General features: G+C 44.1%; 1 protein-coding gene across 1 annotated transcript in view; it reads right to left on the bottom strand.

Moving 5' to 3' along the window:
* The window catches only part of CACNA1A (calcium voltage-gated channel subunit alpha1 A), a 253,604-nt gene that overhangs the window by 100,022 nt on the left and 136,748 nt on the right, over nucleotides 1–16,834 (bottom strand). The window contains exons 12-23 of the mRNA XM_079966539.1: nucleotides 15,091–15,180; nucleotides 13,936–14,145; nucleotides 12,287–12,399; nucleotides 10,749–10,861; nucleotides 8,437–8,568; nucleotides 7,314–7,386; nucleotides 6,327–6,444; nucleotides 5,733–5,800; nucleotides 4,891–4,997; nucleotides 3,129–3,938; nucleotides 1,977–2,443; nucleotides 111–249 (exon numbers count right to left, since the gene is read on the bottom strand). Of these exons, the coding sequence (XP_079822665.1) occupies nucleotides 111–249; nucleotides 1,977–2,443; nucleotides 3,129–3,938; nucleotides 4,891–4,997; nucleotides 5,733–5,800; nucleotides 6,327–6,444; nucleotides 7,314–7,386; nucleotides 8,437–8,568; nucleotides 10,749–10,861; nucleotides 12,287–12,399; nucleotides 13,936–14,145; nucleotides 15,091–15,180 (2,440 nt within the window). The remainder of the gene's footprint in view (nucleotides 1–110; nucleotides 250–1,976; nucleotides 2,444–3,128; nucleotides 3,939–4,890; nucleotides 4,998–5,732; nucleotides 5,801–6,326; nucleotides 6,445–7,313; nucleotides 7,387–8,436; nucleotides 8,569–10,748; nucleotides 10,862–12,286; nucleotides 12,400–13,935; nucleotides 14,146–15,090; nucleotides 15,181–16,834) is intronic.

Raw genomic sequence — 16,834 nt, 5'->3', positions numbered from 1 at the left:
ATCCTTGGCATAATCCAGCCAAGTATCCAATTTTCACACACTCTAACCATTTGTGAACTATGGTATCAGGTTCCCAGCTACCTTTCAGTCCATAATGGAGCAACACTTACGGGTTAGTGGTTGAGAGAATGAACATAGAGCTGTATGGTGGCATAGGCTTGGGTCCCTCCCTTCCATCATCTTCTTCCTCCTCCTCCTTTTTTTCTTCCTCCTTCTTGGGCAGAGGTTCAGGGTTGGCATTCTTATTGACTGGCGAATAGGTGGAGAAAAATAAAAGTGATCAGTCTTGATATGTTCCCTCTCTCAGTCCTTCCAGTAACATTTTAGCAAAAGTTGATCCAGTCAGTTCTGCATATGCAGAAACTTATGTTGGGTAGTCTTTTGGGGGAGTTGGGGAGCAAGTTAAGGACAAATATGGAGACCAGGATGTTGGATACTCTACATATAGAAACAGGTTTTGTTTTTTTTACTGGTACACTGCATATGCCTACAGAAAACACGAAGTGTACAAAGTAGATATTGACACCCAATTGTGGGATGCAAAAATGTCTGCACAAAGGTTTGCAGGACTCAGACAGATGCATGACAACTTGTGTATGGAAATGCTCCAGCACAGTCAGAAAGATAAAGCCTCTTGAACCATAGCACACACCAACCTGGACAATATGTGTAGCAGGCCAGCAGTATCCCAAATATTTTATTCTTTTATTTACTCAATTTACCATGCCATAAATATTTAAGATAATTTACAACTAAAAGCCCTTAATATATAAAGATGCAACAGATTTAAATAAAAAAAATCTTTCCTAGGTGTAAAGTGTGTACAGAGCTCTATGCAATGAAGTCCTCAGCAATTCAGAATATGGTGGCTTGTCATACTTATCATGTAACAGTTGCTGTAGTCTTAGTTTCCTCTGACAGGTTTATATACACTCAGCATGAAAGAGACAACAAATCTTCAGGATATCCAAGGGAACACAGATACAGACACACAGAAATTCAGCAGCTAAGAGGCACATGCAGATGCATGTCAGTACAACTGTGACAGGAACAGAGCCAACTCACACTCAGAACATCAGTCCACTTACATAGCCATTGGGCTAGACACACAAACATGACCTAGAGTAACATAACTGATGGCACAGCCATTACACTAATACAAGAAAATAGGTAGAACTAACCACAAACACCATTATGTGAGTGTTCTACAAACTCATTTTGTCTCTTTTATTGCCTGTGATGGTTACCGTATTTTTCGCACCATAGGACGCACCTTGTTTTAGAGGGGGGGAGAACAAGAAAAAAAAAATTCTCCCCCTCTCTGCCCAGCACCCCTTCAGCGAAGCGGCAGGAGGCGCTGCGCAGAGAGGGGGAGAATTTCCCCCCTCTTGTTTTCCCGCTCTAAAACAAGGTGCCGTTTAAGGTGCGTTCAGACGGCTACCTTGGAAGCCTGGAGAGCGAGAGGGGTCGGTGCGCATAATCTGCTCTTTGGGTCTGGCGGGGGGAAGCCCACCACCAGCCCCAAAGAGCAGGTCAGGGAGAGGCGGAAAGGCGCAGCGGAGAGGCTCCTGCCATAGCCGCGCGTCACCTCTCCAGCCGGGAGAGAGTCGCAGGGGGCTTCTTTAGCCCCGCGCGCGCTCTCCCGGCTGGAGAGGTGACGCGCGGCTATAGAGGCTCCTGCCATAGCCGCGCGTCACCTCTCCAGCCGGGAGAGGGTTGCAGGGCTATGGTGTCTTCGCTCCATAGGACGCACACACATTTCCTCTTCATTTTTGAAGGGGAAAAAGTGTGTCCTATAGAGCGAAAAATACGGTACTTCCTCCTGCCTTCCACACAAACAAAACAAAGCCTTCTCTATCCTTTCCTCTCATGAAATTCCATCCAACTTGCATCTCAAACATGTGCCTATAATTCTTCTGCCTCATATCCATGTTGTCTGGCTCTAGCCCTACAGACACAGTGCACTCAGTGCTCACCTTGCATGATAGCGTTGTTGATTGGTGGTGGAAAGGTGGGTGGGATTTCCACCACAGTGTGCTCTGTTTTCTTGGCAGTTTTGGGTGGATTGTTCTGGGTGGTGGGATTAGTGACAATGAGGCTGTTCTCTGGGTTTTTAGGGGGTCCAGGGCTGGATGGATTGCCAGGATTATTGGGGGTCCGGCGACTGGTAGAGTTCTGAGAGTTGGGGAGTGGTTGGTCCAAGGGAACAGGTGGGTTTGGGGGCAGGTGGCTTGGTGTGGAATTTGAGTGGCTGCCTCCTTTGGTAGGATTCTGAGGGTGGCTGATGGGATGTTGGTTTGAGGTCTCATTGGTTGCCAGCTTATTGTTCTTCATGTTGTCAATATCCTCAGCCACTGGGGGCTCCAAACGCCCCATATCCTGTTGGATTGGCCGTGTGGTGGATAGGTTTGGTCCAGGTGGAAGGCCAGAGCCTTGGTTCTCTCTGTATAATTAAAAAGAAAAAGTTTGATCACTGGTCAAAATATTTATATCAATGGGTCACTGAAATGCAACTAGCACAATAGCAAGTGGGGTTTGAAACTGCCTGCTCACGTGACAATTGCTTCATTCTAGCACAAGCATTACCTACACTCTCCACTTCTAAAGCTGCATCATCATTACCCACATGACATTGCCTTAACCCTCTAGAGCCAGACTATCTTCCTATGTGCACAAAATGCAGCTGTATTAGTCAAATTGTCCATCATTTCAGCTATTAATCTTACTCCATCTTAACTGCCTCCAGTCCAGCTTCAACCAAGTTCCCTGATGGCTATTGGCTCAATACAGCAATAGGCCAGCAGGACGGCAGGTTTAGCAAAAGAGCCTTGCTTATTTTGACCATATCCACACATGTACTAAGGGGTTAGAATCTAAACTCTCTTTCCAGAGAGGCAGATGACCTAGTCACTAATAATTTCCTCACTAGATATTCTTTACCACCTTGTGGGTTCTGAGCTGGTCTTGCTTCAGCAACATGAGCATCTGTGTGTGAGGTTCCTAACTCTATACTGATGTCAAACAGCCTAGTAATATTTAAAGGCAAATTGGTGTTCTGAAGGGAATGGGTGCTATGAGGGAACCAGGCTCCATTGCTTCTGAGGAGTCTCCTTTCTATCCCTACTTACTTCCTGCGCCGGTGCCGTCGCTCCTTTCCATCAGCTTCATAGGTGGACTGTGCAGTATGTCGGTGCCGTCGGCGTCTTTCTCCATCAGGCTGCTCCCCATCCACATCACCGCGTGCAGGCCTGCTCCCCTCACGATGCCGTGGCCTGCGCTCAGCTTTGCTTGTCTCCTCCCCCCCTCCCTCATCTGGTGCCCGGCGGTGAGGCCGATGCCGCCGGTGCTCCCGGTCACCATCGCCTGTACGAGGTGACCCACTTCGGCTCTCTTTGCTGCCTCGGTGCCGGCGGTGGGGGTCCAAGGCCTTGATTCGCTGTGAGTCACAGTCACCACGGTAACCACGCTCAAGGATGGCATTGTGCTCCTTGCTAGAATAGTCAATCTCATGGTATCCACTTTCCTGGTTAAAATCAATTTCCTTGCTGCTGCTCCGTGGGCGTCGTGGCTCCATGCTCCCTGAGTCAGGGCGCTCATATATGTGGGGGTCTCGGGGGTGCTCATGGTAGCGAGGTGGCTTTCTCAGGAACTCTTCAGGCTGCTGTTGTCCAAAGTGGGGGTCCAAGGGTGGCTCACTGGGACGTGTCTTGTTAGTGTTGTTATTTCGATTCTCCTGAGGATCTACCACTAGTGGCCGGTCTAAGTGGGTTTTCATATCTGGTCGCATTTGGCGGGCAAATGTGACCTTCCAGCGATCCTCAGGGTCCAGTTCATTGTATAGTGCCTCCCGGCTTGCCAACAAGTTTTGCTTCCGCATCTCACTTGTCCGTTGCTCCCACACTGATTTAGCGCCCTTCTGGTTCTTTTGCTGCTCTTTCCTGAAGACAAAACAGAAACAGTTTCTTGAAATGCACCCTTAGCTTCAGCACTCCTGCCTAAACCAAGACCATCTCACGCACCATCCTCAAGGACGCCAATTTTCCTGCTCTGGTTCTGACTTTCTGGCGTTCCTATTAAATCAATCTGTATCCAGCCAATTAATCATTCCTTTCAGATGCAGTCAGGCTATGCCTGCAGAGCATAATGCAATCCAAAGAACTGTGAAGTTGCAAAAGATCCTAGAGTAAAACTCTCCACTTATACGTGCTGTTGGCAATGCTGGAAGCAGCATGGAAGCCCAAAGGAAGAATTTGGTTTACATGCTGCTTCTGGCATGGACAGGAATGAAGGTTGCACATTAATCCAGATGTGTGCAGACATGACTTGGCCCAGCTGCTGACACTACAGCTCTTCTTCCTGATTCAGCAAACGGCAGGTTAAAACAGAATAGCAACTGTGGCTGAACATCTTTCCTAGCACTTGCTTTGGCCATTTACTCTTCCCTAGCTATTCTATCACCACCACAGATGCCATATTGATTCCTCTCTAGGAAATGTTGGAAGGTCAGGTTGGACTTAGGCAGCTATTCATTATTCATACAGACTTTACTCCTACTACTTTTACTTGCAAAAACCCCTATTAGAAGATGCACAAACTAGAGTAATTTGGGTCACAGTTTGTATTCCTGCCTCATTTCTCTTTATAGTGTTCTCTTTGGACATGCAAGAAGCCAGCACTTTCTGATAGAAGGCTAGGGCTGGTGAGGGCCAACTTCTCCTTTCATAAACAAGTGTTCCTCACAGTTTACAGGACCCAAACTGTTCCTACTCGCCCCCCAGTGGGAACCTTTTACTGAGATCCAGAGCTACATGTAAGCCTGCCCTGCTTTGCATTTGTGAGACAGAAACCCAGGGGTCATGTGGGGCTGAGGTAAATCAAGACAACACTTACGCTGCTATTGACATGTTGGCTGCAGACAGAGGGCTCACTTCTGCTACTTCCTTTGCCTTCTGGAGGGCAAGTTTCTGGCTGGCAGCTTCTTCTTCCTCTTGCTCATCCTGTGAAGCCCATACATTAGAGTTGAGTTGCCACTGCCCTGAGGTTTAGTGCCCATATCTATGTGTCTGAGCATGGGAGGGGGGCACTTAATGTTCATGAGGAAATGCCAGTGCCACTAAGCTAACCGTAACAGCTGCTTTCGCAACTGTCCTTTGATTCCTTTCCCAATCACAGAAAGGGCTGATTTGCCTCTTTCATCACAGAAATGCGATTCCAACAGAGGAAGGATGGCAAACTTGTGGCCCTCCAGGTGTTGTTGAATTAACTGCTCCCATCATGCCTAACCATTGGCTGTGCTGGCTGGGAGGCTAATTGGAATTTGAGTCCACAATATCTGGAGGGCCACTGATTAGCTACCCTGGCAGTAACAGGACAGAGACAGCGTCTTGTTCATGAAAGAAAGAGGTGCAAAATATCATTTTAGGCATAATTACACAAGAGTTAGGATGCATCCAGACAGCAGCTTCTCCCAAACGACTGTAAGGTTAAACTGAAAGTATCTGTAGGAAGAAGGATCAGCTAGCACCAGGTTTTAACACAATTAGTCACTGGTTTAGACTATCACCTGTGCCAACCCTTGGACTGACAGCAATCAGAAAATGAAGCAGAGGGAAGCCATTCACTTACACAATCCTGTTTTCAGTATACAGGAAACCCAGCCCTGTAATCACCACATTCAATAAGCATGTCTCCCCATAGCCCCATTTGTCCCAGTGGTGGAGAAGTAATCCCACCTTGGTGAGCTCCTGAGCGTTGGCAAGATTATCCACTGCGATAGCCAAGAATACATTGAGCAAAGTGTCTGAATGTTGAGAGTCAAGGCAAAACCAAAAGCAGTTCTAGTTTCATTTTCACTTGACTACCTGAAGAGTTGTCAAATGCTTGGTTTCTCTTGCAGGGTTTCCCCAAAATGGTTAGCGAGACTGCAGAGTTAACAGAATTAGTCACCCAAACCTAATGCCTATTTCAGCACCAGTGGTTCATCTTATTCCACAACTCCCTTCGGAAGGAGTGTCCCAAATGGGTGTAATTTCAAGATTTATAAAGGGGACCTTTTATTTTAGCATGTAAAGTACTGACTTTACCATTTCTCGGTCCCAGTACTGACAGACTGGAATTTTTCCATCATTTTAAACAGAAGGAAACAAGTTCAACTGAGAGTGTATTTCCCCAGCCATGTAACACATTCAACAGTAAAGATGGAAGAACCACCAAAGAATCCTCGTTCCCAAACACCTCCTGCTTTTATAACCAGTAGTTATTGCCTCAGAGTTCATAATCTCGTCCCATAAACATATAAGAACTATATATTTCTCAACAAAGGATACAGTTACCAAACAAAGTCAGTACAATGAAATAGACTGAGAACATCATTCCTGTATCGACACCGCCATGAGATCGGATACCATCATACATTACTTCGTTCCAGTCTTCACCAGTCAAGATCTGAAATATGCAATATATAACTAGAAATTCCAGATGAAATTGATAGATTCCTCAGCTGAGTCAATGGTTTTTTGAAAGGGAATTCATTATTGATCAAACAGGGTCAGAACTTAAATAGAAGATTCTGAAAAGGTTTTTCATGTAATCTACTACTTTCTAATGTAAGTGTTTTATCCTGTGATATGATACGGAATAGTGCTCTGTGTCATGGTTTGTTTCACTAGAGTTTCTTCCATTTGAAATGTATTTTTCTATCAGACTTCTAGAATGCTTTTTCAGCAGAACTCAAGGCAATTAAACAAATCAAGACATGCAATATTCAAATTAATTCAGCGGCACAAACTAAAAGAAATGCAGCAAGGAACAATTGGTCACTTGCTTCTTGTTTACAGAAAAAAAGTAAAAGAGTGGCAAGAATTCTCAGGTTTAAAACAAAGATATTCTAATGATGCAAACCTACATACAATTATCCAAGATATATTTCTATGAATAATCCTGCTTACTCCAATGCACATACAAAAACAAAAGAACACAAAGAGTGGCAATAAATACACTTCTGAAAGTATGAGCACCCCAATCCTAAGGGGCTGATTCAGCAGTTCTACAACCCAAGTCTCTGAAATTCAACTATCACCCCAACTCCAGGCTGCCAGATTTTGTGACATTTTTGTTGCTACATCACTATCCAATTTAATGTGGATAATAATCTATGACAACTAAGAGAAGAGAAGAACTGGTGCTGTGTGGACTTTTTGGACATATCAGCACATAATCCCAGCTTAGGTGGTTATCCTACATGAGACTCATTCCAGGGACAGAAAGACAAACAGGACAGGGAATGCAGCCTCCTTCCCATCCCCCCTGCATACCTGAAATACTGTCATTATTGCTGCTGGGAAAGTGTCAAAGTTGGTCGGAGGGGTTCCATCGTCAAAATTGAACCTGAGCAAGAGAAACACCAATCCGACAGAAACAGAGATGTTAGTTACAGATCCTAAGGTACTTCAACTCTATCCATCTTAGTCAGCTCGCATCTGAATCCTAGCTTTGCCTGCTAAAGGAACTGCAGATACCACAGAAATGCGGGCAGTTGTGTGAATCTTGATAGTGTGTGTGTGTGTGTGTGTGTGTGTGGGTGTAGAGAGAGAGAAAGAGAGAGAGACATCACAGACTTTCCAAGTCTAGCAAAAACATTGTACCTGTGGGCAGAGATGAGTATCTAGCATCAGGGTCCCTAGAAGAAACTGGAGAGGAACCCTAGCTTATTGATTCGCTATTTGATTTCTCCATTCTAAAGCTGATCAAAAGCAGGAGCTTTCTAGAAAGACTGTAGAGATGTGTGTGTACATGCATGGATGTGTGGAATACTTCTATATTACTACAGACATGAGCATCTGCATACTCTAGCTCCTATTGTGTGTGTGTGCTATGTGTGTGTGCATGCATGGATGTGTGGAATACTTCTATATTACTACAGACATGAGCATCTGCATACTCTAGCTCCTATTGCCAAAATGAGTTGTGATGAGTTAGTGTGATGCCCTAGTGGAACAATGGCCAAGGCCTGGGATGGGTTCAGACACCACAATCCTCATCTGATAGACCATAGTTTATGCAAGCGCTAACAAGCTTTGTACCTGTGCTTTCCCATTCCCTCTTGAGTTTTAGTGCTTACAGCATGGCTTGTTAAACCACAATTTCTTGTGACATGTGAACCAGTCAACTGTGGTTTAAGCACTGCCTACAAAGTAGGCTATGAAATCAGGATTTGATATCATGAGTGACATCATGAAAAAGGTGGTTTAACAAGTCATGCTATTAACATCAAAGAGGACCCAGAAAGCAGGGAGGCAAGGGGCAGGAGGGAGTGTGCAGGTACCATGGTTAACCATGGTTTCAAAGGCCATTATTGTGACATATGAACAGGGCCCAAGTATTCACTCTAAGGATGTTGCAGGAAATGTCACCCCCCCAGCTTTCCCCATTACTCACTGGCCCCCAAAGAGTTGCATCCCCAAAAGGGCAAAGACGACTATGAACAGGAAGAGGAGGAAAAGGAGGCTGATGATGGACTTCATGGAGTTCAGCAGAGATACGACTAGGTTTCGTAGGGAAGCCCAGTACCTGTCAAGAGAATCCACATGTGAGCTAGCAGGGAAATCTGTCTTCTAGGGCCACACATCATATAGCAAACATTCATTCCAGGGGTCACATGATAGAAAGGATATTTCCACTCAGGCCTGGTGAAGGCTGTCAGGATGCAAGATCATAATTTAGCTAGCTTCAGCTGTTACAAACAATATATGTGTAATCCACAGTAATTAATACAAATTAACATTTTCTTGCATATTGTTGGTAATTTGGATATGTCGACGACCTGCAACTGCAACTCTTGATAAGATAGAGGTTTTGTCTTGTTTTGTTTCATTTTTAAAAAATCAAATTATTTTACTACTGAACCACTTGTTCTGACCTGTTTTGGGTACTGGCAGTAACTAAAGGGGGACTAGATTCAGGTAGGGATATCTGAAGAAGAAGAATCTGTAGATATCTGAAGAAGTGTGCATGCACACAAAAGCTTATACCCAGAACAAACTTAGTTGGTCTCTAAGGTGCTACTGGACAATTTTTAAATTTTTTTTAAGGTGGACTAGTGCTTTATTTCTTAGGGACGCGGGTGGTGCTGTGGGTAAAACCTCAGTGCCTAGGACTTGCCGATCGTATGGTCGGCTGTTCGAATCCCCACGGCAGGGTGAGCTCCCGTCTTTCGGTCCCAGCTCCTGCCCACCTAGCAGTTCGAAAGCACCTCTAAGTGCAAGTAGATAAATAGGTACCGCTTTATAGCTGCGCTGGTGCTGGCTCGCCAGAGCAGCTTCGTCACGCTGGCCACGTGACCCGGAAGTGTCTGCAGACAGCGCTGGCTCCCGGCCTCTTAAGTGAGATGAGCGCACAACCCTAGAGTCGGACACAACTGGCCCGTACGGGCAGGGGTACCTTTACCTTTAGTGCTTTATTTATTTCATGACATTTTTACCTTACCCTTCCTCCAAGTAGCTTGGGGCAACTTATATAGTTCTCTCTCTTCCATTTTATCCTTACAAAAACCTTCCGAAGTAGGTCAGGTGAGGAGACAAAGACTAACTCAAAGACATCCAGAGAACTACATGGCAGAGAGGGGATCTGAACCTGGGTTTCTCTGGTGCCAGTCCAATGTTCTAAGCACTGCTCCTCTGAAACATTTTCTCTGCCTTTTCTATTGCAAACAATTCAAATTCAATATTATTTCCTAAATTCTTTTCATTCAATAAGACTTCTGCCAGTCCTAACTTATAGTGACATCCTTTGCTTCATCTCCATGCTTTGGGTAACCCAGCAACAGTATATTTACAGTGAATTTTTATATGCCAGTTTTTACAGGGAAATGCAACTGTGGTCATCTTGTAAAGTCATCTTTACTGTTAGAGAAATTAATGACTATATACAAAGGCAGCGATCTCCTGATCCATATACAGATGGCTTCCACCAAGCACATTAATGCTTCCTGGTTTTTCTTAAACTGATGTACACTCCAACGGTATTCAGCTTCTGCTGCCTGCTGGCTGAAGATTCCTTTTTAGATAGGATGAAGCAAACCATCAAAACAAGGGATTGTTTATTTTATTTGTTTGATGTTTTGCTTCCATCCTAATGCCTCTCCCTTTGGACACAGAGGACGTGGCAGTTTCAGCAGTGAAAGGAACATTCTGCAGATCGCAGTTTCATTGTAAATATATGCAGAAAGTTGTTCTTATAGATGCAGCAGGACAAAGAAACCTTCTTAAGCTAAAATTAGGTATTTCAATTGCTCTAAATAATTATTTGTTTTTGACAATGTAAAATATAAGCTTGCAGAACAAATTGCAGATTTCCAGTGTGTAAGAACATATACATACAGTGGTACCTCGGGTTAAGTACTTAATTCGTTCCGGAGGTCCATTCTTAACCTGAAACTGTTCTTAACCTGAAGCACCACTTTAGCTAATTGAGCCTCCTGCTACCGCCGCGCCGCCAGAGCACGATTTCTATTCTCATCCTGAAGCAAAGTTCTTAACCCGAGGTACTATTTCTAGGTTAGCGGAGTCTGTAACCTGAAGCGTATGTAACCTGAGGTACCACTGTATTTGTATGCAACACTGTGTACACACACACAACTGCACAAGTAAGCACATGTTGGGACACGTACAAACAGCACACTCAGTCTTCCTGCCAATTAATTCATGCACATACACTTAGGGCACTGATATAAAACAACAACAACAACTTACTTTGTGACTTTGAAAATACGCAGTAACCTGAGAGCTCGTAAGACGCTGATCCCAAAGGAGGTGCCAGGCTTTACCACAGCCCAGATCACCTCAAAGATGCTCCCAATGATAACCTACCAAAAACCAAGTCAATGAGTTTAGTAACACACTATTATAGGCTATGCTCTAGACAATTTTTGCCAGCATTCATGGACACACACACACACACACACACACACACAGGTTTACTCATCCATCTACTTAAGCCTGCATACTCCATATGCATAGGCAGAGTGCTTTTAGCACATGCCTTATGTGTAGAAGACCACAGGCTCAGTCCCTGGCACCTCCAGGCAAAAGGATTGGCTGTCTGGTGATGGATGAGACCTATGCCTGAAACCCTAGAGAGCTGCTGCCAGTTAGAAGAGACAACACTGGACTAGATGGGCAAATATGAAGATTTGAAAAATAAGAACAGCATGAAGCTGTGGCATTTAAAAATGCATCATCTTGCTAAAATCCTAGACATCTGGTAATCCTAACTCCGGCTCATAAACATGCAGCAAACACAAAGCTTTCTGCAGCTATCATATAATAATAACACATTGCATCTGCTCACTCCACAATTAGACTTAGGATCGCTAAGCATAAAAGTTCAAAACATATGTCAGACATACCTAATCATAATATTGGCTATGAGCAGGAAGTTGCTTTTTGTTACTGTTTCTTGAACACCTGGTGTCTTGGCTGGCAGGGTTCAAACAGTAATCAAGCTGTTCAAGCTCAAGTTTTGAGAATGGACAAACCTGGCTTCAATGTGAGAGCACATCCAGTTTGTAAGAATATCATGATGCAAGATGCAGCCTCTAGTCATATAGATAACCAAAGCAGAAGGTGATTTTGCTACCCAAGTAGGTCAAGCAGCAGGGTCAGTAAATCCTAGATTTGTTAGGAACCATCTGAATCTATCATCTATCTATCTATCTATCTATCTATCTATCTATCTATCTATCTATCTATCTATCTATCATCTATCTATCTATCTACCTATCATCTATCTATCATCTATCTATCTATCTATCTTCTATCTATCTATCTATCTATCTATCTATCTATCTATCTATCTATCATCTATCTATCATCTATCATCTACCTATCTATTTTATTTAATTTTTTTATTTACTGCACTTCTATACTGTTCTTCATTGCTAAAAGCAATGCAAGATTGATATCTATTAAAAGTAAAGTTCATAACGCACAATTCACCCTGATGTTAAAACTCCAACTGGTAACAAAAGCACAACAATGGTGTCAGTAGTACAGTACTTCATGGTGGACTTGGCTACACCTGGGACCATTCCACATGGACAGGTTTATGTTTTGTGGGTATGGGATACTTCCCAATAACATATGGAGCAAAGATGTTCATGAGAGAGCTGGCTGATCTGAATGCTAGTGTGCCTTCACCTACGTAGCTGAGCGCATGATCTAAGAGAGTGGTTGTAGACTGATACTAGAGCAGGCAACAAGAGAAGTCCTGTCATATCAGAGAGACTTACAGCACAGTCGAAGCAGTTGAAGGATGAGTGAAAGTAAGGCCGCGTTCCGAGCCCATACATTTTTATAAACATTTCGGACATAAAGAGCCCTAAGAAAATGAATTCTGCATAGTCTGAAACAAACAGAGAAATAGGGAGAGGTACAGGGTCAGAGCCAAGCTCTTCCATATGACAAAATGACCCCCCATCTGTTTCCACAGCACGAAACACCCCTCACTCAACCTTTAATGATCCCCCACTTTATTAAACAGAAGCAGCCTCTCTTGGTGTTCCCTAGATGAAAGAAGCCAAAATACATAGTAGTTATTGTTTGAAAAACTGCTAACACCTACTAGAGACCTAGAAGGATCCTATGGAGAACCTAAGCACACTAGACCAGGGGTGGGAAACTGCAGGCTCAGGGCCCAAAGCTGGCCTCTCTTTCTGGCCCTTGGGGTTTTTGCTTGGATGGAATGCATCCTTGAACTCTGATAATGCCTCTTGCTCACATGAATGGAGAAGACAGAGAGGTGTTTGAGGGTGTATGGAAACTAGCCTACTGTAGAAAGGTAAAAATTGCATTTATTACTCCCTCCTTCCTGGCCCTGCCCACCACTGGCATGTGGCCCTTGGAAGGATGCCCAGATTGCAGTGGGCAGCCTTCAGGCTGAAAAAGGTTCACCACCCCTGCTCTAGAACATGAAAGGTCCCTTACAGCACAATCCTATACAGGCTTACTGAAAAGTAAGTCCTGTTGAGCTCAATGAGACGTACTCCAAAGTAAGCATGCATAGCATAGGAGCCTTTGTTTACAATTTCCTTGCATCACAACAAGCTTAGATTTCTTTCTCATGAACTGAGAAACATCAGCAATTATCATCTGCTGCAGCAATAAGTGCTGAGATAAATAAATAGACCCCCATCAGAATTATGATGCTCTTCCAGCCCAGCACAGGAAAGGACTCCTGGGGCGGCAGGGTAGGGACACACAACCTAGAAGGCATAAATGGTCTTAAAATAGTGATCAAACAGCAACCTTCCTGTCAGAATTAAAAAATATAATCCAGAAGTCATACGTCTTCATGACCTAGTTCTCATTGAGGTTGGTAAATTTGGGACTGGGCTGTATTCCTTCAGACTGCAGGTGGGAGTCACATGACTGAATGCTCCTCCATACTGAAATTAAAATAAAGTAAAATCCTGTGAACGGAAGACTAAAAATGGGTTGTTTCTGCACTAATGCTCTTTATTGCTGCTGAGCATTGCTTTTCTTCAGTCTGTTGGTAAAGGTGGAACCAGATTTAAAAGAGAGGTTCAACATAATATGGTGATATATTATACAGCAATTTCCTTCCCATAGCAGAGATCAAAGGATACCTTCTGAATTAAAATATATTTGAGTATAAATAAAAATAAATAAAACCAAACAACAATATCCAGGAGTTGAAGTTAATACAGATGCTAACTTTAAAAGAGAGTTTAATCACACGGACCTCATACAGAACCCATTATCACTGTCTTGTAATTGGCTATGCCTCTGATAAATGTCCATGGCTAAAGGAGGATGGGCCTATTATAGTAAAAACTGAACAAGCTTCCCTAACTCCTACTAGACAAGGATCAGGAGGGCTCCCCATGTAAAATGAAAGTACAGGGGCTCTAGTACTCACAGAGGAAGTCAGATAGCCACTCTGGCTGGTCGTAGTGTACTATAGCAACACACAAAGTGTTGAGAGCTACCAGACTGAGGACTGTCCAGTAAAAGGCCTGAGTTTTGACAATTCGACGGATGTAGAAACGCAACCTCCGCTCCTTTTTGTGAAATAAAGTAGCGTTTTCCAGCTTGGCACTTTTGATGCTGGCTCGAGCAAAGGGTGAACCTGGCAAGAAGAGACAAAGATTAGAAAGAGAAAGGTCTTAGGGCATTTAACCTACCAAAACTGGCTCAACCCTGTGGTCTATCCAACCTAGTATCCTTTCTGTGACAATGACAGCACATAAAGTACCACAGGAAAGTCTCTGGCCCTGCACTAGGTAGATGTGGAATATATCTCATTGCCAGTAAGGTCTCATCTCGATCCTCAATAGGCATAACCAACTATAGCCCTCTATTAGGAAGAAGTCTTCTCATCTTTACAGAGCGTGGCCTCATCAGCTACATTTGTCCTGAAGAGGATCACCAGGTGCGCCTTCTTTGCTGCTCACAAGATATTTGATGCTGGTCATAGCCAAAGAACTTCTATTAAGCATGACAGCAAAGGCCTCCCTGGCCTGGTATGCTGCCGCCAACAATAGCCACACTTCTGAAGTAAACAGTGTACAAGAAGCGATATGGTGGCCTGTCATTCACTGTCTGCCTTCCAAGCACTGTCCTATGCAACAGAAAGACTGACAAGATTCCACAGAAGGTGCTAGTGGTTGCAGACTTGCCATTAAGAATGCCAGTTGGTACAGTAACTGCTGCTTGTTATAAGGAGCAGCACTAGAAACGTGATCAGGTCTCTGACAGAGCAGCAGCACTTGCATGTCCCCAAACACACATTTGTTGCAGTCTGCTAACATTTATATTTACTTAGTTATGTATTTTAAGCCTCCTCCTAGGGAATGGCCCTCACACTGTTCTTCTGCTAGTGGACCAAGACCTGCTACCGGGCCATGCCCTGATTTTGGATAAGTAGCAACAAAGATGAGCATCATACACATAGATGGTAACGAATTAGTAAGTAGGTCCCCAAATGTATGTCTGGATGAATGGTAGGCACTGAGTCTGAAATGGTAGGTGACTCTTGCACCTCACCCCACCCCACCATGCCTATTTGACCTACCCACTGAGGAGATGTCAGCCAGCGGGTCATCTGCTTCCTCTGGGTTCAGCAGATCTGTCTTGCTTTTCTTGATTGTGGCCCTCCGAAGAGCTCCAACAATAGGAACATCGCAAGAAAAACAGACATTATCCTCAAGGTCCCTTGATTAGACTCATCAGAATCAAAAGATATTTATTTATTTTTACTTATTTTGTTTTAAGAATTTATAAACCACTTAATATAGAGTACCTAAGCCAGGGTGGTGATATTCAGGCCCAGAGGCTGCCTATGGCTCTCTAGCCCTCTCTATCTGACCCTCGGGAATCTCCACATGCTGCACCAATCACCAGTCCTGCTTTGCCTCCTCCTCAAGCCCCTTTCCCTACCTGGAAAATGTCTTCGTGGCTCTTGCTTGCTTGGAGGATGGAAAAATGGGGAGGAGGTATAGAAACCTCTGCTGTTGCATGTGGCTGGAATAAACTCTACTGTATAAAAAGAAGAGGCTCACTTATTGCGCCAGCTACCCCTGGCATTTGGCTGACACGGCTGCCCGTGAAGAAATGCAACCAACAGGTTGAGAAATGTTTCCCACTCCTGATCTAAGCAGTGAAAAGGGCACAGAGATCACCACAGGCTACCTCAGGCTGCCAACATTTTTGGGCCTGTTAACACAGTTGGAGTTTTGACAGAGTGCTGTGGGGACCAACCCCTCTGGTTATTTCTTTCCCACCTCCCTCTCTTGGTAAATCTCCATCCCCAGATGTGTGCATGTAGGCAGACTTTACTTTTCCATGAGATCTGGAAAAAAGTCAGATCCATTAGAATTAAAACAGACCTTCCTGAAATTGTATGATTTTACATGGGGTCCCCACACATCATCAAACTAAAGCTTAGATTGGTGGTCTGCACAGTAAAGATCACTTTTCTGGTGCTTACCAGCACTACAGAAACACTGATCCAGGGCACAGATCCTCATGGACCCTCGTGATTTTTACATAGGATGACACCAAGACTACTAACAAATCACAGAACACATTTTGGGACACAGGTGTGGCCTATGATTTGATGGCAGTTTTGAGGGAATTACAATCAAGTGATGTACAAATTTTATGAAATATATACATACATTTAAAAATATGCTTGTCCATAACATTTAATGTATTGGATCCAGGTATCTTTGTGCCATGACACAGCTGGAAAGAACTGTATCCATTATTTTTATGGTTCAGCCAATGAAGCAGACATGATCTGTGACTTGATAGTGGCTTTAAGGAGGGGAACCTATGAGGAAAGTATGCAGTTTCAGGAAGACCTGTTTTATTGGATCCAGTGTGTGTGTGCACTCATAAGCGAGCACACATGCCTTCTCTCTCTCTCTAGCACCCAATTCTCTCTCTTCTCCCCTCCCTGTCTAGCAACTCGATTTTCCTCTCCCCAGTCTTCTAGTTTGTTCCCCTTTCCCTCCTGCCCTCTCCCTCTACATTTTGGGTTAATCTGCTTTCTGTTCAGCAATCAGGCTCTGAACTGAACCTTGAACAAGCACTTCAAACTGAAAAAGAAAGGGGGAAAGAACACTAGCCTTCCTGCTCCCCCCTTCAGCTATATGTTCTTCTCAAGGATGGGAAAGGTAACCACTCTCTCCACCTCATGGTGAAGGAGATATGGAGCGAGAGCAGGTGAGATCTCAGAGGCTTTGTGGACACCATCAAAATTTCAAGGACCTGTAGGCACCACATTGGTGACCCCATAGTTCATGCCCTTTCCC

Source organism: Podarcis cretensis, assembly GCF_951804945.1.
Source record: "Podarcis cretensis genome assembly, chromosome: 2".
Taxonomy (NCBI): domain Eukaryota; kingdom Metazoa; phylum Chordata; class Lepidosauria; order Squamata; family Lacertidae; genus Podarcis; species Podarcis cretensis.
This window is presented reverse-complemented; position numbering and strand designations above follow the sequence as displayed.